The 22,705-nt window shown below is 48.6% G+C and overlaps 1 protein-coding gene and 1 long non-coding RNA gene across 5 annotated transcripts in view; one reads left to right on the forward strand and one right to left on the reverse strand.

Annotated features, from left to right (window-relative positions):
• prkd3 (protein kinase D3) overlaps positions 1-16,070 on the forward strand; it is a 29,131-nt gene extending 13,061 nt beyond the window's left edge. For 2 of the 3 annotated variants that reach the window (XM_029138108.3, XM_055505917.1), the window contains exons 3-19: positions 2,630-2,768; positions 5,265-5,396; positions 5,698-5,855; positions 6,643-6,835; positions 6,912-6,989; positions 7,077-7,263; positions 7,497-7,620; positions 7,717-7,794; positions 10,275-10,551; positions 11,588-11,640; positions 12,085-12,157; positions 12,248-12,354; positions 12,446-12,607; positions 13,374-13,472; positions 13,562-13,829; positions 14,221-14,306; positions 14,701-16,070. In XM_029138108.3, coding sequence (XP_028993941.1) covers positions 2,630-2,768; positions 5,265-5,396; positions 5,698-5,855; positions 6,643-6,835; positions 6,912-6,989; positions 7,077-7,263; positions 7,497-7,620; positions 7,717-7,794; positions 10,275-10,551; positions 11,588-11,640; positions 12,085-12,157; positions 12,248-12,354; positions 12,446-12,607; positions 13,374-13,472; positions 13,562-13,829; positions 14,221-14,306; positions 14,701-14,874 — 2,388 coding nt within the window. In that variant the 3' untranslated portion in view covers positions 14,875-16,070. The remainder of the gene's footprint in view (positions 1-2,629; positions 2,769-5,264; positions 5,397-5,697; positions 5,856-6,642; positions 6,836-6,911; positions 6,990-7,076; positions 7,264-7,496; positions 7,621-7,716; positions 7,795-10,274; positions 10,552-11,587; positions 11,641-12,084; positions 12,158-12,247; positions 12,355-12,445; positions 12,608-13,373; positions 13,473-13,561; positions 13,830-14,220; positions 14,307-14,700) is intronic. The other variant, XM_029138109.3, reaches the window with a different exon arrangement.
• Positions 4,473-22,705, reverse strand: part of LOC114848022 (uncharacterized) — an 85,119-nt gene continuing 66,886 nt past the window's right edge. The window contains exon 4 of one of the 2 annotated variants that reach the window (XR_008693712.1): positions 4,473-4,605. This is a non-coding gene — a long non-coding RNA (uncharacterized LOC114848022). Of the gene's footprint in view, positions 4,606-14,228; positions 14,356-22,705 lie in introns of those variants that run through there. The other variant, XR_008693711.1, reaches the window with a different exon arrangement.

Genomic DNA, 22,705 nt, shown 5'->3' on the forward strand with positions numbered 1-22,705 from the left:
CACGCGCAGCACAGCTTCCCCTTTCGCCAACAGCCTCTGCCACACACCACACAGGCACAGAAAGTCAAATGTCTCACCACTTACTCACTTGAACACGGCTCAAGCCGCGTCGTTTTCCTGCAGCTTAAATGTGACAGTGTTTATTAGAGCTACATGGATGGGTTTTCATCGATTTGGAGCTTGTGATTGCTGCATAAGAGAAAGCACGAGTGCTTTTTAGTGCCAAAATGGCACCAGATCAATTTTTCATAGCTTTCTAGAGATACTTTTGCTTTTTTCTGATCATTCTTTCTCATCTCCCTCCTTCCCTCCTTTCTGCTGCCTCTCGCTCTCTTCCTTATAACAGGATTTAGCATATCAATGACGGATTAGTTCGTTTAACAAAAGCTTACTACCCCAAAGCCCCTTTCCACTCGTCTTTCCAGCCTGACTTGTGGACCTCACACACGGCTTCTGTGCATCGGGGGCTTTGGTGTGCGTGTGTGGCCGTGGCAGCTCGGCTGCATGGATTTGCGTTTGAAGATGACAAAGGACATGCTTGGTGGCTGCAGGCCTCCAGGATCTGTGCAGTAGCTGCTTTGAGTGATTGTGTGTGTACGTGTACGTGTGAGTATAGGAGGTTGTTTTTCACGAGATGGGCGGAAAATAAGCACATTTGCCCATTTCTGCTTTTCGTGCCTACACAGGTTAGCCGTCAATCACAACCTCGTGTTGTAATGTGTCAATCTATTGTTCCTCTGCCCCTGGTTTCCTTCTGCTTTAATGGAACTTGGAAAAAAAGCCGTGTCCTCTGCCCGTGCACCAGTTACAGAACGTGCAGACGCGCCCGCTCCGACAGTCTGTGCAGTGGAAAGTGTTGCAGGAGGTGCCAGGAGGTTACTCCAGCTGGCTAGATTTGGGCATCAACCGCAATTTCTGCGTGTGTGCGCGCGTGTGTGTGTGTGTGTGTGTGTGTGAGAGAGAGGGGGGTTGAGCGAGCAGGCATGTCATGCGAGCGGAGGGAAACCCCACAGTGACACTGCAGCTGGCTCAGGAAGGATGCCCTCCCTCGCCTGCGGCGGGGATGGTTTGGGCCATGCAGCATTAATCACCTCAGAGGATGACAGGGTTTAGGATCTAGGTACTGTATGTCAGAGGCTGGAAACATTCCATTGTACGGGCACGTGCCTCGTGTTACACTCGGCTCAGCGCGTCGTGCTGCTCGCACTGTGTTTCCGCCAGCTCGACGGCGCGGCGGCGGCGGCCTCTGCAACAGCTTTGTTGCATGTGAAATACCACGTTACCACATATGCCACTGCCGGGAGGCGACAGCAAACCTCACAGACAGGTCGACGGTGGATTAGATATTGGTATTAGTTCACTACTTTCATTTGGAAGTAACAGGTAATAGTGATTTGAATGACCGTACTTATTAATTAAAATGAGACCTCTGTGTGTGTGTAAATGGGCACCTGTTCTATAATGGAAAAAGAAGCGATGTTTTGTTTGACTGAGTTAAGCTTCAGTGATTCCTGCGGGGGTTCTCCTCTAGCAGATCCCAGTATCCGCCAGGAGCTGTCGTACTGCCTGCCTGTTCCACCCACAGCCAGTTCTTCTGGCCTCCGGCCTCTGAAGCTACAGTTCATGTGCAGAATCACATTCGCCTTCTGACGGTTCATCCGTCTGGCTTGTTGACATGAATCATCTGATACACCCGTGTTTTCCCCGAGCCATCAATCTGTCCCGCTGTCTTTGTATTTGTGTTTCTTGGCCGTTACGAGGCTCCAGGTGCCTTATGTGTCCCGTGCCCGGTCCTTGTGCCAGCCCTGGTGCTTCTGGGGCACGGTGGCATTGTTTTGCGTGACCCATTGTGTGCGACCCTGGTGGAGGCGGAAGCAGCTGGTGGATCTTCCAGCACCAGCCTGCTTGGCATCAAAACTGGGCTCGTGCTTGGGTTCACAGTGTGATGCACAGCACAGAGGACAGAGAGCTCTGACCGCGCGTCTACTGTCACTGCCAGGCTCTTTGCACTTCACGTGCAGCCTTATATTTTCAACGTAGGTTTGGTTGCTCCACATTACATGGTTGCATATGTTGTGTGTATTCACATATACACGTTCCTGTTCTTACGTGGTTTCAAGAATATTGCTCTCCAAGAGGCCACAGGCCGCCCTGAGTACAGGAAGTGACTCAGGATCGACTGCCGCTGCACTTCCTGTGCGCTGATTCTCCTCTCCTCCTCTCAGGATGTTTACCTCCTCCTCCACACATCCCTCGCTCACCCTCCTCTCCATCCCCTTCCTCCATCACATGACTTAGCATCAGTAAACTCAGCTGCGTCCGAAACACTTTTTGACCTGGCTTTTGTTTACGTTTGGTTTGGTCAGTGATCTTTAACAGTGATGGCAGCGGTTGAAATGTTGAAGATCTTGGTTTGACATATGCCTAATATTGTACTTGGGTTGTACTTGTTCATTTGTTTTGCAGATTAGACTAGAAAAACTAGTACAGTATTAGACTTCAGTCTTTCAGTTCCTGGATTTCTCATTTTGTTGAACAATAATTGCGTAAGCTTATTGCTTAAACACACTTCTGTCAGTATTCTCATTTTTACTGATCTGGTATCTTCATTGTCTCCACTTCCATCCAGTTCCCGGAGTGTGGCTTCTTTGGCATGTACGACAAGATCCTGCTGTTCCGCCACAACCTAAACGACGAGAACATACTGCAGAGGCTGACGTCGGCGGAGGAGATCCACGAAGGAGATCTGATCGAGGTGGTGCTCTCTGGTAGGAAGCACTCACTCGCTCACCTGTTTGTGATGTTATTTTGAGTTTCCATCCGATTGTCCAACTTTGCAGCAGCTGCACAGGTGTTTTCTTCGGTTTTTCTCTGGCGCTTCCTGCGACGACTGAGGCGACTTCCTGTATCTTTTCTGCTCTAATCCGTTCTCCCGCTCCATCTGCCTCCACTGGGAAACACCTGTTACCACCTGTGCTGAAAAGATCTCCCCCACTCTCCTGTGCTGAGACTATTGTTTGTAGGGGTTTAAGCAAGGGATGATTGTATAGGTTCAGGATCTGAAGATAGCGCAAGCCTCTGGGCCGAGGAATGTAGACGAAAGACTGGAGAACTTCCTCCTTTTTGTTGCTGACTGTTTGTCTTGTACTTTATTTTGTGCCCGTGCTCTTCGGCTTTCTCTTGCTCTAATCTCTCCTACCTCTGCAAATCCTTCTGCAGGTGTCAACTCCACCTGTGGAGCTAAACAGTTTGTAGCTTGAAATACAGCTGAATAAAACCATTTTATATATATATGATGATGGCTACATATCCAGAACATGCTGTCTTTCTTCATTTCTACCACTCATCTAAATGTGAAAGGGTCTTCACCATGTCAGACACTTGATCTTTTGCTTGAGCAACACTAGCTGAGAGATCTACATTCCTGGGCCTTTCATTTGGCTCAAAGGAAAATATGAACTCTTCCCACCCCGCAATTTGTCTCCTGTCATCTTCCGTTCGCATTTCCCCAACCGACCTGTTTTTGGATTCTGCGGCTGTGGGAGAGAGATTGTTTGAGTATCGCTCCCGCTGCAGGGGGGGAGGCAGAAGTGGCTTTTTCTTGGCTGCGGGCTCAAAGAGAAGGGCTTGTTTTTCCTGCAGTAAGTGATTGTAGTAGACCCGCTGAGCGTAAACAGCCCTTCATGTGCAGGGCGGTGCTGAACACACTGGACACTGCGCAGGCTGTCTCGGCCCATGAGCTCTGCGGTTTTGGCCCGAACGATTCCCCCTTTGTTCTGATTTTCACTCCCCCAAACTCCCGCCCACTTCCATAAAATACTTATTCACCACTACTGGCAGTGTGAAATTGATATTTTACAGTATCTACTGTTTGCAATAAATATAGCGGACTTGTTTTTGACAAATGGAAACTTGTGGCCTCCAAATGGAAACTGCGTGCCTCAAAGCCGCCCGATAGCGCATTCATGTGAGTGTAGCGCAGTGAAAAACAATGTGTCGGGTTTATGTTTGGCGTTCTTTGATACTAATTAGCACGACGGGCGTTACATAACAGCACGGCTGCTAAGAAGCGGCCGGTTGTTTTGCAGACGCGTGTGAAAGGACTCATGAATGCTGCCTTTTATGTGTCTGGGGCGCTGAGCTGCGTTCGCCTCGTGACATGTGACCTGCCTGAGCTGCTTTTTTTTTTTTCCTGTTTGAAATCAATCTCGTACTCCGAACAACACCCCACCAGCCTTTGTGTGTCTTTGAAACTTGGAGAAGTGATGACCTTTGTTTATTAAAACTTGTTGCGGTAAATTCCAGCTGACCACTTAATTTGGTCAGAATAATACTTGTATAAAGTTTGTTGCTTTCCTAGATTTCTAGATCATTATAATTAACAGGTTTTTATTGCATACGGGGATTTTTGTTGCGTCGTAGGCCGATCATATTAGATTAGTGGGCAGCTTGTTTTAAATTTCAAATTGCTTGCATTCTTCAAGGATGTTTTCTCCTTCCTTTTTATATGGACCATGTGCAAAATTCCGGCCACATGTCATGTTTGTTGTTCCAGTCTGGACCTCATCACACTGTAACAGCAACAGCTGAAAACCTCTTCTTGTCCTAGAAAAAAAAGTGTTTGGTTGAGTCATTACAAGGGAAGTGAATCAACACACACACGAAATGACATCAGCATCAGCCACCACGTTTGCTGCTCGGGCCCACTGGAACGATTAGCCGCCGTCGGTCAGCGGCCACGTGAGCGATCGCTTAGGAACACAGTGTTAACGCCGAGGGAGGAGCGGCCTCAGGTTTGGCTGCAGGCACCTTCGTATCTTACTCATCTTCACATCTTTGATGATTCACAGCCGTGATTAAACGGAGCCCTGCTTCCAACCATGAGCTCAGCGGGTCTGTTTCACACAAAACAGCAGAAGAATACAGCAAGACTGGAGGACAGAACAGGACGGACAGAACCGCCGCTCTGCTGCATTATACACTTTATGATAATAACAAACATGGTCTGCTGGTGCATGGTTTGCATGCACTGTGCTATGGGTGTGCCCTGTAACTGTGATACAAGGAATGTATCACAAGGGATCGCTTCAGATGTGCTGCCCTCTACTGCAGCAGTCAGGATACAACACTTAAGCTGCTTCTGCGTTAGTCCGGTCCCTGTGTAGAGACACACACAAATATAATATATACATACTGTGTTTTGTTTACCTTATAACTGCTTTCATTTTTCAAGGTTCATAATACACCGTGTGTGTTGGTTTCAGCTCAGGCCACGGTTGAAGACTTCCAGATCCGACCCCATGCCCTGTTCGTCCACTCCTACAAGGCCCCCACCTTCTGCGACTACTGTGGCGAGATGCTATGGGGTCTGGTGCGGCAGGGGCTCAAATGTGAAGGTTAGGAGCACACACACTGGCACACCTCACTACTCTGCCTTTTCTCAGCCTTTGGCTTCTTCAGGACCGTTTATCATATCTGTATGGAGCTGTATCTATATAAGCATGCACTTGATACAACTCCCCTGTCCATAGGCTGCATTCATTATCTCGGAATTAAATATATTAGTTGATTTATCTCCCAGTGAGGGTCTTCAGTGGAGCCATCTTGTGGTTGTATTGTAGACTTAAAGAATTCGCTTCACAGGTCACTTTGTAGTCTTTCTAGTTTTACTGACTGCCTTTTTGTGTTTTAATTTAGGGTGTGGGCTAAACTACCACAAGCGCTGTGCTTTTAAGATCCCAAATAACTGTACCGGTGTCCGGAAGAGGCGGTTGTCCAATGTCTCGCTGCCTGCACCATCCATCTCTGTGCCCCGGCCGGCACCTACTGAGCACCCTCTGGTCGTTGCAGACGAGGTGAGCTTTGATTGGTTTTATATGCTATGCAAGTAGCACTGCAACACAGTATGTGCTCATTCTGAATAAAGGGGGAGATGTCGGAGATGACTTTCCTTTTTTTATTTTTTATCCTTACTAATAAAATGAGCTGGCTGGAATTGTGACTCAGTCCTAAATCACACTGGAAGCCAGGTGAATTGGATAAAAAGCATGAGGCAGTCAATCTGCGGGCTGTTAAATAGGTCTGAATTGATCACATTTGGCCCTTTTCCATCAGTGAATCACCCGGGTCCTGTTGTAGAACACCGCTGATGCAGAAAATTGAATTGAGCCGCATTGGCCTCGGTGGGGAGATGCTCAACAAGGTCTTATGAAACAGATTTCGCATAAGCCCCGAGATGAAATATTCTCCCCATGTCTGCGTCCTCATGAAAGGTCAACAGGAAATGTAATTATGTTAATGACATTAAAAGTCCCTTGAATGCAAGTCTATGTATCTCATTTTTAACAAAAACAAAAGCTTCCTTCCCCATATTTTGCCAGGAGCTTCCACATAACTCAATTTATTCATATAAAATCAGAAGGAAATTCTTATATGTGGTAAAACATGACAAATGTAATGACCCTGCTTTAACCACTGGGATCTTTATGAGATCTTTTCCTGTTTCCACTTTTTTTCTTTCTCCTCCCGTTTCTGCCATATCATTATTCACTGCCGTTCCCTATCACTCAAATACCCCCTTTCACGCACATGTTTTTTTACTCTTCCTGACATCCCTCCATTGTCTGCTGTTGCTCGTTGCAGCAGAGGGCCCATCAGGAGGCCGGGAAGCGGATCCTGTCGTGGAGCGGCAGGCCGATCTGGATGGAGAAGATGGTGCTGGGACGGGTCAAGGTGCCGCACACCTTCGCCATTCACACCTACACGCGTCCCACTATCTGCCAGTACTGCAAGCGTCTGCTGAAGGGTCTCTTCCGCCAGGGGATGCAGTGTAAAGGTAAAACCGCACATGCAGGGACGCTTTGCAAGGACGGCGGCTCGCGATAATGTTGGTTTTCTAATTTCTTCTGCAGACTGCAGATTCAATTGCCATAAGCGATGTGCTTCAAAGGTACCAAGAGACTGCTTAGGGGAGGTGGACTTCAACGGAGGTGAGTCCCACATTCAGTTTCACAGTAATGGTATATCTCTGAGTATTTAGTCAAACCTTTGCTTGTTTGTTGGCTGTTTGTGTGTAGAGCCAGTCAGTCCTGGCCCAGACTCTGACAATACCATGGATACTATGGAGGTGGACAGCAGTGAAATGGATGGTAGCAGGGGGCTGGACGATCCTGAGGAACCCTCCACTCCAGAGGAGAGGATGTTCGACATGGATTCTCCCTTTTTGGACAGGGAGAAGGATGAAGAGCCCGTTAAGACCATTAGGTCTGGAGATACTGATCTTATTTCCTATATGTCTGTAAATTGAACCAAGCTGAGACAGATCTACATTACCAGTCAGAGTGTATGTGACTGCTATACACTTACAGTAGCAACATAAGCAGCATGAAATGACCTTTTGGCTGCTTAGAAAAGTAATGGTTGACTGTTAATATTATCTTTTAATAAATGAGCCAGGAAATAATGACTAAAATCTAATTCTATGTGTGTATTTCTAGTCCTTCCACTAGCACCAACATCCCTCTGATGCGGGTGGTCCAGTCTATCAAACACACCAAGAGGCGGAGCTCCACTGTGGTGAAGGAGGGCTGGATGGTTCATTATACAAGCAGAGACAACCTGGTGAGACCCGTGACCACAAAAGGCCAACAGAGTGCGGGGGGAGAATGTGTGTCGGGCCGTTTGGACTAAGCCGGGGTTCGCTCTGTCCTTTAACAGCGGAAGAGACATTACTGGAGACTGGACAGCAAGAGTCTGAGTCTATTCCAGAACGACACCGGAGCCAAGTTCTACAAAGTAAGCATAAAGCTCTCATCTCCAACCGTGTTTTCGGAAAGAATGACTTGTCGTCCTCGTTACGCACACGGTCACATTTATTAACATGTCAGAAAGTGAAGCGGCCAATTGGAAGTTGATCCAGTGTTGATTCCGTCGTGAATCACCTCCCTAAGCTCTTCAGAGTATGCTATCGCTGGCACCGAACTCAAGCCTGTGAAACAGTGAAGTCATTTAGGAGGGCACGCTCCTCCGTGGCCGTGTTTGAAGATTGTCTGTCACACTTCTGAGACCTATGTAAATAAAATGTAACCAGGGGCAGCTGTGTTACTCGGCTCGAAGGCCTGTCGTGTTGCAACTGTAAACTGCGCTGAGGTCAGCGCAGCCCGCCGAAATTTCCCTTGTGGGTTTTCACTCTGCAGTCTGGTCTCTTCCCTGCATGAAGTGAAAGGCTGGAATCACTAACAGTTGTTCTGCTTTGCTTTTGTGTGTCAGATTAGACAGGACATTTGAAGGGGTTTTGTAGCGAGAGCGAAACTCGATACTAAATGAATCTAACGTTATCCCCAGGTTTACAGCATAGATCATAGATTCTTCTTGTACATTGTACAACCTGATTTCAAAGTCAGAGTTGTCTGAGAGTGAAATGTAATTTTAATGTGTCAAATCGGTTGTGGAGAGTGTGACACTTCCCGCCCGGTGCCAGCGTCCTACTCAGTAATTACACTGCCGCAGGGGCTTAATAGCACGGTAATTACACACCGAGGACCGGGGGAGGGACAACACCCTGCAAGGTAAAGGCTTCCATGTGTGTGTGTGTGTGTGTGTGTGTAGGCCGGGGGAACGTGATAGTTTCATTGTTCACGCCACCTTGTGTTTGGAGATTCTGACACCTCACTGAGCTGCGGTCAGAGCTGTACTGCAGTGGGATGTGTGTAGGATGCGGCGAAGTTTCCACGGCGAGAGAGCAACAAGTTCACAGCTCATGTGCGTGTGGTAAACAGGTAGTTACAGTACAGTATCTTCTCACAATCTACATTTATACGGCTTGTAAAACAATTCTGTTTGCCATTCATCCCGTCACTCCTCGTACCTCTGCCGATGAAGCCACGTGGGGGGACCTCTCCTCCGGGTGTGTTTATGTGGCTCTTTATTATCAACTTGGCACTCGGCTGCGTTTAAGAGCTTCAAGGAGGCTAATTGAAGGTTAGCTGCCAATGCTTTCGTTTCATCCTTCAAAGTGTAGTTTTGTCTTATGTGTCTCGCTTCAGCGCAGCAGATTTTTATCAGCCAGCTCTACCATCAGTATATTTGCTGGTTGCTCCACATATAGTAATAAAGGGTCTTTCAGGAGTTTCACTTCAAAAGCCACAGACTTTCTGGATGCTTCGATTGCATCTGAATAACTGTCCGTCGTGGGCATTTCCTTGAATTTCTCTCTCTGAAGTTTCGAGGCTGCTGCTCATCAAGCGTGTGGCCACTGTCCTTCCCTTTTCTTTATCCTGCTCAATCTAATTAGTGGTGGTCGCGCGGTGGCCCGCTTGCCAGGCATGGCAGCCATTTTCGCCATTTGGAAGCCATAACGGCTTCCCGTTTAAAGACGAGACCCCTCTACTTGTGGCTTTCTCTGAGGAGCCTTTCATGGGGTGAGGGGGCTTCTCTCCGTCTCCGCCAGATCGAGCGCTGTCACAATCAAACGCCGGCACCGACCCACACGCGCGCCGACCCACCCGCCCGCCCGCAGGCCCGCGGCGAAACAGTAGTTCTAATGTCTCTCGTCTCCGCGGCCGGCGGTAGCGCCGGCGGCTCGTGCTCGGATGGAGCCCCTGGCTGACTCTGCCTTGTAATCAGGGAACCGGAGCCCTCCGACCGCCACGGGGCCCCGCTCACGTGACCCGGCCCCGCTCACCACAAGCACTTCATGCGATACCCTGTGGTGAGCCACGCGGAGGGGACAGCGTGCGTCTGCCGGAGGCCCCCATTGGCTGGAAAGTCTCTGTGTTTTTTTAATTTCTGACCCTCCCACCTCTCTTTGATTTGACAATGAGCTTGAAGGGGAAGGGGGAGGGGGGGCTTTCTGAAGTGTGCTGCAGCTGTGCTTTCTGTTTGTGCTCATAAGAGAAGAGGAGAGGATAAAGTTTGAGCTGGGATTTTATATTCAACACCCAACAAGAGTGAGTGAGTGAGTGAGTGTGGAGGCTTTTGGACTGTGAGTTTATCTGTGCCTGTTTTGTTTTGTTGCCATTAATATGTTGGTAAATTATTACAGGCTTTTACTTTGTGTCTTGTGTCTGGAATTGTCAAGTTTTGATATTGGGAAATTGCTTACTTTGTTTTTTAGTTCTTTGTTATATTTCTAGTTATTCCTGTAGGTCCTGCTGCATCTTCTGGATCCGGTTACACCTGTTTTCATGATAATACAGCCTTCATCTGTGTTTGGTTCGGCTAATGGAATCTTTTGTTGTAGTTAGCTTAATTTTTGATCCTTGATCTTACCACAGGAAATCCCTTTGTCCGAGATCCTCCAGGTGGAACCGTCCAGAGACTACAGTAATCTGGCCCAGGGCAGCAACCCTCACTGCTTTGAGATCATCACAGCCACCATGGTCTACTACGTGGGGGAGAACAACGGCAGTCACTACCACAGCCCTGCTCTGGCTGCTTCGGGAGTGGGCGTGGAGGTGGCCCAAGGCTGGGAGAAGGCCATCAGACAGGCCCTGATGCCCGTCACCCCTCAGCCCAGTGTGGCCAGTGCTGCCGGCCAGGGCAAAGATCACAGTAAGGACAATATATTACAGCTTTTCATTGGTACAAGCATTACAAAGCTGCATGTAGTTGACCTTGTGATATCACAACCAGTTTTAAGTGATGATGCAGGGACCTGTGACCTATGTTGGGGATATACTGTAGAACAATGAGTCAGCTGGCGACTGTGTATTTGACTTTGCATTTCCTCTTTTAGTCATAACCTATAATACTGAAGGGTTTTTCTTTTTCTTTTACTAAACCCAACCTTGGGCCATAACAAATGAAAGGTGCTGCTTAACTGTTATGTATATTGAAAGGTTGAGGTTGAAAGAAGAAGACGCTTTGCACCAAAGCGGTCAAAGAAACTTACATGACCTGAGACAGGTTTCGATACGCAGGGGAACCCCTTTGCTGCTGCCTGTAGGCCGAGAGAAGTGTCACCGTGAAAAAGCCGACGGTTTGGCAGCAGCGAAAGGTGAAGAGATGTTACGGTGCAAAAACGGAGCCTTTCTCACATTAATTAGGACACATTCCTGTTCTGTGTTCTGAAAGGAACCGAACGGGCAAACAACAACAGAGTCGGCGCATTATCATGGGAGGTTTTAAAGTTATAACTGAATTTGTACAGTCAGAGGACCACATGAGAGTTTCCATGACGAAAGAAAATGAGGCCAGTGCTAAAAGCTCTAGACCTGATACAGAGAGGAACCTGTTTAAATACATATATAATACATAATTAACTTTACATCAGATTGGTGTTGCTGGTGTCAAAGTCTTGTTTTCTGTGTACAGCATTTGCTCAGCGATGGTATTTCCTCGTTGCTATTGTGAGGGGCTGTTTGTAGGCTAATGTGGAGAATTAGCCCCCTACGGTTATGAAATGCATCACATTCTTTTGCCGTTCAGTCACGCATAACTTCCCAGATCGATTTTGCAGCCGTTTAATGCGCAATAAAATGCCTCATCATGTGGAGCTGTGACTTATTGCATGCAGCTGTGATTAGCTGGTTAAAGCGGGGCCCTTTAATTGCTGAATGTGGACACATCGTCTGCTTTTCTCCTACAGAAGAGCTGTCCATCAGCATATCCGTGTCCAACTGCCAGATCCAGGAGAATGTGGTGAGCTTCTTTTATTTTATATATACATATGTTTTTTTTTTTTGTGCAACAGTCTGTTGCACAATTTCCCGACACAGCCTGCCTGCAGATGCATGCGTGCATTGCTATTAAAGTGGCGGTTCTGGTAACATCAGAAATCGTGTCCTCCTGTTTCGCTTACTAAAACCTCCAGTGCGAGGTCGGCGGCACGAATGGGGAAGCCACGGGCTACTTGTTTTTTAATGGAGGGATTTTTGTCACAGTTCCACTTCTGCATTAAGTGAAAGTTTATTTGGCAGTACCAGATAACATTAAAGAAGAGGAACAGTTTTGCGTGTCTTTAGATGATGTAGCTTTTTACTGACTGCCAGTGTCAGCATTGAAAGTTACTGTAGATGAATGTTTTTTTTCAGAATAAAAGCTAAATACAGTGGTTAGCTAACTGTGTGAATTATATCTCCCTAGGATATTGCTTCAGTGTACCAGATATTCTCTGATGAGGTGCTTGGGTCAGGACAGTTTGGCATCGTGTATGGAGGTATGTTTTGTACCAGTTACATCATACAGATAAGCTCCACTTGGCATTGTGTTTATTGTAGGCAATTTGTTTTCCAATCTAATATTTTAGGCAAACATAGGAAAAGCGGCAGAGATGTGGCCATTAAAGTCATTGATAAGATGAGATTTCCCACCAAGCAAGAAAGCCAGTTGAGGAATGAGGTGGCCATACTACAGGTAAGAACCAGGATTCCCCAAACATAAGGTCACGAAGAGCTTCAAGCGTTTAGGACTGAAGTCATTGTCCTCTTCGTCTGTTTCTCTTCAGAACCTTCACCACCCAGGTATCGTTAACTTGGAGTGCATGTTTGAAACGCCGGAGCGGGTCTTTGTTGTCATGGAGAAGCTACACGGGGACATGCTGGAGATGATCCTGTCCAGTGAAAAGAGCAAACTGCCCGAGCGAATCACCAAGTTCCTTGTCACGCAGGTCTGTTTTTCCCATCTCTTCGTCTGTTTCCGGCCTGTTTTTTTTTTTTTTTTTTTTTTTGCTATCATTGTCTGTGACCGATTTCCAGTCATAGCTGTCTCTCCCCGTCTCTCGCATTGTCCCTTGTGTTTTTTGGGGGGGGGGGTACGCTTACCCACTTTGGGTGAGTGAGCGTTCCACATTCAGGGCCTGTTTATTCCTGTGGTGAGCTGATTAGGAGGGAATTTGTTTACAGATTTGGTCTGCGTGGCATCGCGGCCTCCTCCCTGGCTGTGGAGCGCTGCCTGCAGTGCGCCAGTGGCTTTGAGGCCTGATTAGAGGAGCAGCCGACCCTCGGGCCTCCGCGGGTCCCAAACAGGAGCGGGGCTATTAACAGCGGCCCCATTAGCTGTGGCTGGCTCTGATGTGGCCTGGAAGAAGCCAGGGTCAGGGTAGGGGAGCCAGGCGCACTGTGGTTTTGGTAGGGGGCCATGCGCAGGCATGCGTGCAGTGCCAGGCATTGTGAATGTAGATGGGATGATGAGATGAGATCATATGTCTATACGTGAAGGTACTGGTGAAGATGGAAATATTTAAAGGCATTAGCTTGCTTATACTGTATATACTACAGGTAGTTTTCCACATGGCGGCAGCGTAGATTATACAAACATTGCTCAGTTTACACTAAATGCTATATACATTAAAACATTCAGAGGCAGGAGTTTACAGTATTGTCGTCTCTGCTTCAGGAGCTAAGTCTGTGCCTTGGACGTTTTGTTTGCAACAGATCCTTGTGGCCTTGAGGCATCTGCACTTCAAAAACATCGTTCACTGTGACTTGAAGCCTGAGAACGTCCTACTGGCCTCCGCTGAGCCCTTTCCGCAGGTACGGGTTTATATTTTATATCTGTATCTATGTATATGACTTCACACGCGCGCGAATGTCCGCTGAGCTGTCGTTCCTGCGCCCCGCAGGTGAAGCTGTGCGACTTCGGCTTCGCCCGCATCATCGGCGAGAAGTCGTTCCGGCGCTCGGTGGTGGGAACCCCGGCCTACCTGGCTCCGGAGGTGCTGCGCAGCAAGGGCTACAACCGCTCCCTGGACATGTGGTCGGTGGGAGTCATCGTGTACGTGAGCCTGAGCGGCACGTTCCCGTTTAACGAAGACGAGGACATCAACGACCAGATCCAGAACGCCGCCTTCATGTACCCCCCCACGCCCTGGAAGGACATCTCTGCGGAGGGTAACACTTCCACTTCTTACTTCCTACGAAGCGTTGATCTCATCCGATCGCTGCAGCATCGGTCACGTAGCACCTGTGGTTTGGTGTGAAACTGCGACCCAGACATGTACATGGAAGCGCTGGGCCAGTCCTCGCCACCTACACGTCTGAGTTGTCTGACTCCTCTTTGTGTGCTGACACGATGAGTCATCACTAACTGCCCGGACTGCTGCTCCTCCCACACAGGGTGAAATACATTAAATACATTATGTGAAACACCTGATAAAGGTGTGCAGGCTTAATGCTGTAAAAGTGACCTTTATATTCTGCTTTAAATGACTGGGACTGACTCAGTGACAGGGGAGACTTCACGTCCTCAACACGCTCTAAACCTTATGCATTTCTCTCACAGCAACTGACCTCATCAACAATCTTCTCCAAGTCAAGATGAGGAAGAGGTACAGCGTGGACAAGTGTCTCAGCCATCCCTGGTTACAGGTGCATGTCTTCTTATTGTCTTCGATCTTATACATCAACTCAAATTGCACTGAAAGATTGGATACGGTTGAAATGTGATACATAAACTGTTAGAGGATGTTGTTTATAGACGACTCATTATGATGATCTGTATATCACTCACTGCCTCATACAACAACATCACACTTCCTACTTGCACCCCCCCCCCCCCCCCCCCCCCCCCCCCACACAACATGGGAAATGTAGTGAAAACGTATGTACAGCCCAACATAGTTATAATGTCTTTAAAACACTGACACACTTGTGAATCCAATCGAAGGTACGGTTCAACATATACAGTATATCTGTCTGTCCTACATGTAGTGATCCATATAAACCAATGGCTTGGTTTAACGCTCCCGCGTCTCTCCTGCAGGATTATCAGACATGGCTGGACCTCAGGGAGTTCGAGACGCGGCGAGGCGAGCGCTACATCACCCACGAAAGCGACGACGCGCGCTGGGAGGAGTACGCGGACGAGCACTGCCTCGTGCACCCCAAGCACTTCATCATGGCCCCCAACCTGGACGACATGGACGAAGACCCCTAGTGGCGAGGGCGGAGGGGGGGGGGGGGGGGGGCTCAAGGATCGCCACAGGGACGTTTCTGATGAAGCTCTGGGAGCACTGGATTTTCCCTCCAGAGGCGTTCTGTGGCGGAAACACAGGGACGCGGATCTGATGGAGGACTGATCCCTGGAGATCCGCGAACAGGGGGGAACCCAGAAGACGCGCCACAGCAACGCGTCGCGAAACCGCCGGGGGAGAGAGGCGCGCTCTCCTTTTCGCACGCTTTCCAAACATTCCACGGAACCGTTCCAGAACAACTGCAAGCGGGACGAGCTCAGCGCTTCGGTGATCGCACGCGCGGGTTTGGTTAATGGCTTGACATCATGACTCTGGTCTCTGCGTGACAGCGGAGAGGAGGATGCTCACAGGAGTAAAGGGCACCGTTCACGAGGGAGCCGCAGTCTGAGAATCCCACACGCTCGCGTTCATTCTCGTTCCCGAACCGTTTGTGAGACTCACCTTTGACATGAAACTGGAATTATACCATGTATTTGTATGTTTTTTTTAATGTATTTAGTAATTGTGGTAGGTTTTTGCACTATATTACCGTTGAACAGCATCGGAATAGAAACACTATTCGCTGCCACACAGCTAAGCTTGTGAGTGTTCATTCCAGGCGTTGATCGTCAGCAGAGGGTTGATGCTTCTATACAATATTCGCTCCTTCATCGGATGGTTCGAGTGCGATGTGCTCGTGGCAGCTAATATTGTGTAGGTTGTAACAACCTTCACCTGGAGGTGGCGACCAGCGGACCCGGATCAGGATCGCTGAGCAGAACCGCTCCTTTTGAGGGTTTCAGCAAAATGCAGTAACGGAGCCAACGGCTCCGTTCATCGTTGTTCTGCCTTTTTCTGTCATCACCCTTTTTTTTCTACAGTCGTTGCTTTTGATGCCTGTTTGAAGCTGAAGCATCCAGCTTTTGTTTTAGTGTCAGTTAGCTTTTTTTTGTCTATTCTGCATAAACATCCCTTTTGTCTGGACAGTAAACAAACTACAAGCTATTTGTATAATTATGATTTGGATCAGTTGGGAGTTACTAGTACTACAGTTCCATGTGTTTTGTATGTCCTTCCTTCCTGTTTGTCCTTTTCTGTCTCTGTTGCCGCTGGTTTGGCAGGTGTCAGTGTTGTGTATATTTCAGTACATATCAGTGGAATAAAAAAAACAACGGTTTTATTCCGGCCTCTGAATGTCTCTCTGTGCGTGCTCCTGAATCAGACGGGAGATTTTGGATTCGTGCGCCCCAGCGGGTTGTAGTTTTGCACATGTTGCATCATGATGTGTGTGTGTGTGTGTGTGTGTGTGTGTGTGTGTGTGTGTGTGTGTGTGTGTGTGTGTGTGTGTGTGTGTCTGTGTGTGTGCGTGCGTGCGTGCCAGATCCCCTTCTCAGCAGCTGGACGTGATTGCTGCACTGCGGCCAAGCGGTTTCCTGAGCCGCTCGCCCGCCACAGAGGAGTAATGACACAGCTAAAGAGGGTGGTGGTGGTGTGGGGCTTTGTGGAGGACTTTGATGATAGACGCTGTCATGGACTCCCTCCAAGTATCGAATGTGCATTCAACCCTGGCCGTATGAATCAAAGGTCGCATTTCTGGACTGTATGGTTCAGCTGTCAGTGATCTGGTAGCTGAGTGTGTGTGTGTGTGTGTGTGTGTGTGTGTGTGTGTGTGTGTGTGTGTGTGTGTGTGTGTGTGTGTGTGTGTGGACTGAGCAGCTACAAACACAGCAGCCCTGTTAAGAGTCCACAGAGAACAAAGCTTTGATAGTAACATATTGTTACTGTATAGTTTTGTTTTAACAGAACTTTTGTGGAAGCAGTAAACCTACAGGGAGTTGGGAAACCAGTAAGAAAACTGGTGCAGACATGTGCAATGTCTCCCTCCACTGGTTGGACATAAAGCTAAAACCTTATTATTATGATGCCCTGCTGCATTGTTCCTTTACATTAATACAGTAGCATAAACATTAGCAGCGAGAATTTCCACCTCAACCCAAAAAGCTCTTTTCTTCTTTCTCTCCCGGATGTTTTCAGTTGTCGCTGACTTTTACTGACTGCAAACATATTGCATATTTTACACAGATTAGATTTTGATATGCATATCTTATGATGCCATGCCCCTATAATATTCCAAATGGGAGTGAATTAGTCACGTGTTTATATAATATGCAGAATAAGTCGCATGCATGGTCTGCCACCAGAAAAGCGAAGTCCCCTTTGCTGCCAGGAGGTGTCAGCCTCTGTAGGCGAAGTCTCTGAGACGCTCTCAGTGTGGAGGATGCTTTCTTCAAATAGTCATTTCCCCATCAGAACTTGTCAGAAATGATGTCGCCGTGTCATATTTGACAAATGACCCGCCTTCAGACTTAAATATCAGACATTAACGTTTATTAAGAGATGTTTTAAATAGAATGATATTTAAAACATTCACACTGTACATAAATCAAGCCTGTGCCAGAGGGGACTGAGGTCGTTGCGGGTCTGATCTTGGGGCCTGTGTGTATTTATCCCAGCAGCTTCTCGGCAGGTCTCTCGTCACCTCGAGGGGAGGTCTGCGTGTCGCGCATCCCTGCGCCCCCCCCCCTCCATTTTACTAGCCGCCACCGCCGCCTCTCCTCCACCGCCTCCACTCCTTCACTTCTCCTCTCCACGCTCCATGCTGGGTATCCATGGGCTCCAGACCAAACAAGCAAACAAACAGAACAACAGAAAAACCCATCATCCAGACAATGTTGGTCTGGGCTTGGGGGAAGAGAGATGGGGAGAGATCTTGTTTGCTTTCTGGCCCTGTTCCATTTCACCGTGATGGCAGAGGAGGCCCCCCCAAGGACACAGCTACCCACACATCTGTTTGACTTCCAGAGGGGGGATCGCGGTGGTCCTCGGTCCGCTCTGACGCGTCACCTGCTGACCCAATACACAACTGGCTGCATCCGCGGGCCTGTAGCCTTTACCTAAGCTGACCCTGGGCTCCTTAGCCGCGGTCCTGGCCTTTATGTGAGGACTTGTTGTGGTGTGGCATTCAGCCCGTGGCCTTTCATCCATCCACGCGATGCAGCCTTTTAGTGATGACCAGTAAACAGTCAGTCAGTCAAAGCCTACAGACGCTTCATGCCATTGCATCTTTGATAAAGGGAAACTTGCCCAGCGCCTATAACCCACATGCTACCACCTGGGTTTCACTTTTCTCCTTGAGACTCCATCTGCAATCACTAATACGATCTCATAGCACACAATGGCTTTTCCCTATCTGCCTTTACCACAGGAAAAAACTACAGAGGGCAGATATAACATAATCATGTGTGTACTGGAGACAACAGTGTCGAAGACGCGGCAAATGGCTGACAAGATTGACTTTTCATTCCGCAGCATGTTTACCTATTTCCTAATGGCTTATACCATGTGTGTTCAGTTGAAAGGGAATTTTAGTTCCTGTTGAAATTGGTAATTATGCTGTACTGTACGTACGAAAGCCGGGGACCGGGTCGTTCCTCTGGTCCACGAAAGCTGGAAACGCTTTCAGGGTCTGGGAAAATGCGGACGAGCGCATACTGTAGGTGTGTTTGAGTTCGGCCACTCCAGCTGTGACTCCGGCATTCCCCCCGGCCCGTCCTGTGGACCGGTTGCTGTGTGAGACCACATGTAGGCCCCTGTCACAAAGCAGGTGGGCGCAATACGCAACCCCCACCCTCCAACCCCCCCTCCTCTCCAAAAAGGGCTGGCCGGTGAACTCTCAGGCAAGTGGCAATATTTGCTCACCTGAAATACACACATGTCGCCAATTGGGGCCGGGGTGGGCTCGGGGACCGGGGAAGGGACCCCCTTGATGCAGCTGTGGCCGGGCCAGGAAGTTTAGTGGCTGCGGAGGGGCGGGGGCTCCCTCAACGGGGGGCTGTTCAGCGGCGGCCGCTCCATTGTGCCTTAAAGGAGGCAGGGGCCGTATTTGTTCGGAGCCGCAGGAGGCTGATGAGGTGCTAATCTGTTGAGTGGCCGTGTCATTGGGGCCTTCTTCCCAATGGCCTGTTAGCTGTCAGGGCCCGTAAAAGGAGGCTGAATTTACGGGCCCCGGGCCAGGACTCGGCCGTCGGTGTCTACGGGTAAGCAAACACAGATTGGACACTTATGCTGTGGCTCTGGTGGGACAGGCTCCTGGGGCGACACGTAGGCAGCCCCCTTTTTTTTTCCAGCCCTCTTCATGTCGTTCCCTCTGTAAACACTACAAATTAGCCATCTGCATATGGATGGGCCCTCAGTCCATACAGGAAGGAGCTCTCCGCTTGAAAGAAGATGACGTGAGCTCCCCTCTCGTGACAAATTCCCCCCCCATCGGCCTTTGACTGGTGCCAGGAAATGCTAGATTCTGCCATATAGTGCTTTTAAAAGCCCTGCTTCAAGTCGTCTGAGCTGAATTCCAAACTTTTCAGCCTGGAATACAGATAAGACAGCGGCCGATATGAGCTGCCCTCATGCGCTGCCTGAGCGGCTGATGGGGAAAAAAGGGGAAGTCTGTCTCAGCTCTGAGGCCGCGGGAGGAGGATTCTGTCCAGATAAGCGCCGACCGCGACCAGGATTCAACGCGCCGGGTCCAAATTGCCGATTCATTCGTCCGGCTGTCGAAGGAACGATGTTAGCATTTCATTCCGCTGGAGTCAGTTAGGCTTAAAGAGACCCTCACATTGACAGGCCTTTTAATAACTGCTCCCCTGTCCGGGATCTGACAGCGAGCGCGAACAGAAGAAACTCACTCCATCGCAGTGATATTTAGACGCGGCGCCTCCCGCGGGAGCCCGGCGCTCTCATTAGCATAGCACCACTGGCCCCCTCCCGCTTTAATTGCCTCGAGTCTGTGATTAAATGTGTATTGACTCTGCAGTTGGCCCGCTAATGAATAACAATGTGCTGATTTGGCGATATTAAACCTTTTTGGTGCTAATACACATCCAGTGCATGGCTCTCAGAAAGGCCCAGACAGATTTAAGGCGGTTTATATAATATTTCATGCAGTCTTGTTTCAATTTTTGAAGCCTGCGTCAGATTAAGTACCACTTAATTGTCTTATTTAGATGTTGTTGGATGAAACAACGTTGAGATCCTTCGGCGTCATCGCCTCCGTGGGTCCCTTGGGATCCCACCTTCCCGCTTCTCCTCCTGTGGTCTAATTGATAAACTGTCACCTTGCGTGACGAATGAAGGGCAGCGCGCAACCTCCTCCTTTTCCATGACAAGAGGACGAGTATTGAACCCGCAGCGCCCCGGATACAGTCAACGCCGGGCGCATCGGGTGGCATTCCTGGCCGCATTCCCGTCCCCATCAAAAGCTGCTTATTTGAGGATGTCCTTAGCGCGTTTACGCCCGTGTTTGCGTCCTGACCCCGCTGGGGCCCGCTGCAATAACCCTGGACTCCCTCCCACCGCGCCGGCGCCGCAGGCGGCCGCTCCGGGGTTTTATTTAGACGGCTTTGTGTGCCTTCCCAGTCCGGCCACTTTTCAGATTCATTTCCAGGTAAACACAGCGTGGCCAGCCACCAGACCTGCAGCCAACAGGCGTTGTCACAGCTGTGGCAGATAATGGCAAGTCCAAACTCCAGCCCCGGCTCTGGAATGTTTACTGTCACCACAGGCAAGTTGGCCGCAAACATTTTTCCCCCCCGGACTTTCTGAGGGGAATACTCTCTTCGTTATTAATTTTATTTTGACGAATTAGCCGGTTAACCCTTCGCTTTGTGTGCAGGACACAAAAGAAGCCACATTCTTGACTGAATCTTTTAATTTTAGCCGGAACAAAACAGTCACTTTGAAAGGTGAACCTTAAAGTTAACACATTCCTGCCAACAGCTCTGGGGTGTTTGAAGGAATGCGACCCGCCTCCCTCTCTCTCCATCCCCCTGGACCCCAGAAATCCTCCCGCTCACTTGACGGCATCTTTGCCAGAACTCGGGCCTTGGGTTGATGCTGTGCCTACACTATCAGTACATGCGTGAACTCCAGCGCTGATCGTTGCTGCTGAGGCTAACTGAGCGACTAGGTGCCAGCGTACGGTGCAGGAGTCAATCTGCGCCAGCGTGACGAGAACGCGGCGTTCTTTGTAAGATGGAGGAAATACAGCCTGTTCTTGTTTGGCTGCATGCACAGGGTTGTGACAACATGAACGGGGAACGGGGTGAGCAACAGCGCAGGAAACCCAAGTGTGAGGCGTTCGGACGAGAGGATTTTCAAATTGCAGCACTTTAAAAAAAGTTTATTAACACACTGATTGCGCATCTGGTGCAGGAATCTTTAGGTTATTTGCGTATTTGCTGACATCTTCCATGTGAACGCTCTACATCAGACGCAGTTAGAAAGATGATAATAGGAAAATGGCTCTAGGTGACAAAGAAACAGTGAGGTCACAGGTCAGCTTTCTCGCACCCCTTAAAGTGTAATAGGAGCAATAATTAGCTCTGGACGGTTCCCCGTGTGCCTGTGATGAAGGAACACGCTGTGTATTAGTACACACTCATTACACCTGAGCGTAAACAGCCAACACACACAAAGCGGTGAGACGGAGCGACGGGAGGCGAAGATTTTGTTTTTGACTGAATCCAAAATGCGACCTTCACCCGTGCGCGAGGACTGAGGCCGGTTGATCATTAACTGTGGATTTAGCAATGTGTCTCATTCAGGAACACAATGTCACGCAGGTCAAGGACCGTTTTACAAAACACGGGATCCGTTTTAAACTTGACGCCTAAAAAAGCCACATAACCCAGATTTATACGTTATTTTTAAGGGACCATCGAAGTCAGTAGCACTTCATGAAGGTTTAAGTGGGTTCCCAGATGATTCTGACATGTACACACACGTGAACAATATGTGTATAACTGTGCTTCAGACATAAGTATTTGCATAAAATATCTCAAATCATGAATGTATGTATAGCCTGCAAATATTATGAAGAAAGAATTGCGTGTTCAAAAGACCTCAATCTCCCCATAAAATATAAATTATATCTCTAAAATGTTTGATGCTTTATTCATTCTAACTGTTTTATTATTATGAATTTACTGCTGTTTTATATTTAACATTATTTATATTTATGTTGTGCAAAGAAAAAAAAAATCAGTTTGTAGTGGAGTCAGGCCGAGGGAGCGCAGATCTGACCATCTCCAGGTCCCCGCCGGTGCAATCTCCAATCCTCAAACACGCACACACGCTCACGCACGCAGCATTTTCTCATGATCTCATTTCCAAGTTAAGCAGACTCTGTTAGTCCCTCGTCAACACCACGGGTTTACTCGCCTTTACTAATGGGGCTCTATACTGATAGTTATGCTCTTGCGTAAATATGCAGTCAAATAGATGTACAACTAGTGACACGTGGCTGGCACCGGATCGCAGCCTCACCTTGATGTTTGTGTCATACAAATACTGTACAGGCAGGCAGGGAAGGAAGGGAAGGGCCCTCAGCGGCCGCGGCCTAATCCACAGATGTGGGTTAAGCTATTTACAGTTCCTCACAACGGCAAACTGAGCAGATTCTGACATTTTACGTAAATGCGCATTTTTGTAAGAAAAAAAAACAGTATACTCCGCTCGGCGAATATATGATGCCGTTTATTGGGGCACAATTTTTAGATTTACCTTAACAAAACATTTGTACACGTATTCCACAGGTTCTGCAGCGTTCCACCGGCGCTTCGTGTCACAGCACCGGGCTCCGTGTGCCTTAAACACTGGGAGACAGTAACCGAGAGATGGCGCTCTGAAGCTGCGCCTGGCCAGCGCCAATTAAAACATTTAGCGAAGAATCGTTTTTAATGTTGGCGAAGCGTAGCA

Source organism: Betta splendens, chromosome 22 (assembly GCF_900634795.4).
Source record: "Betta splendens chromosome 22, fBetSpl5.4, whole genome shotgun sequence".
Classification (NCBI taxonomy): domain Eukaryota; kingdom Metazoa; phylum Chordata; class Actinopteri; order Anabantiformes; family Osphronemidae; genus Betta; species Betta splendens.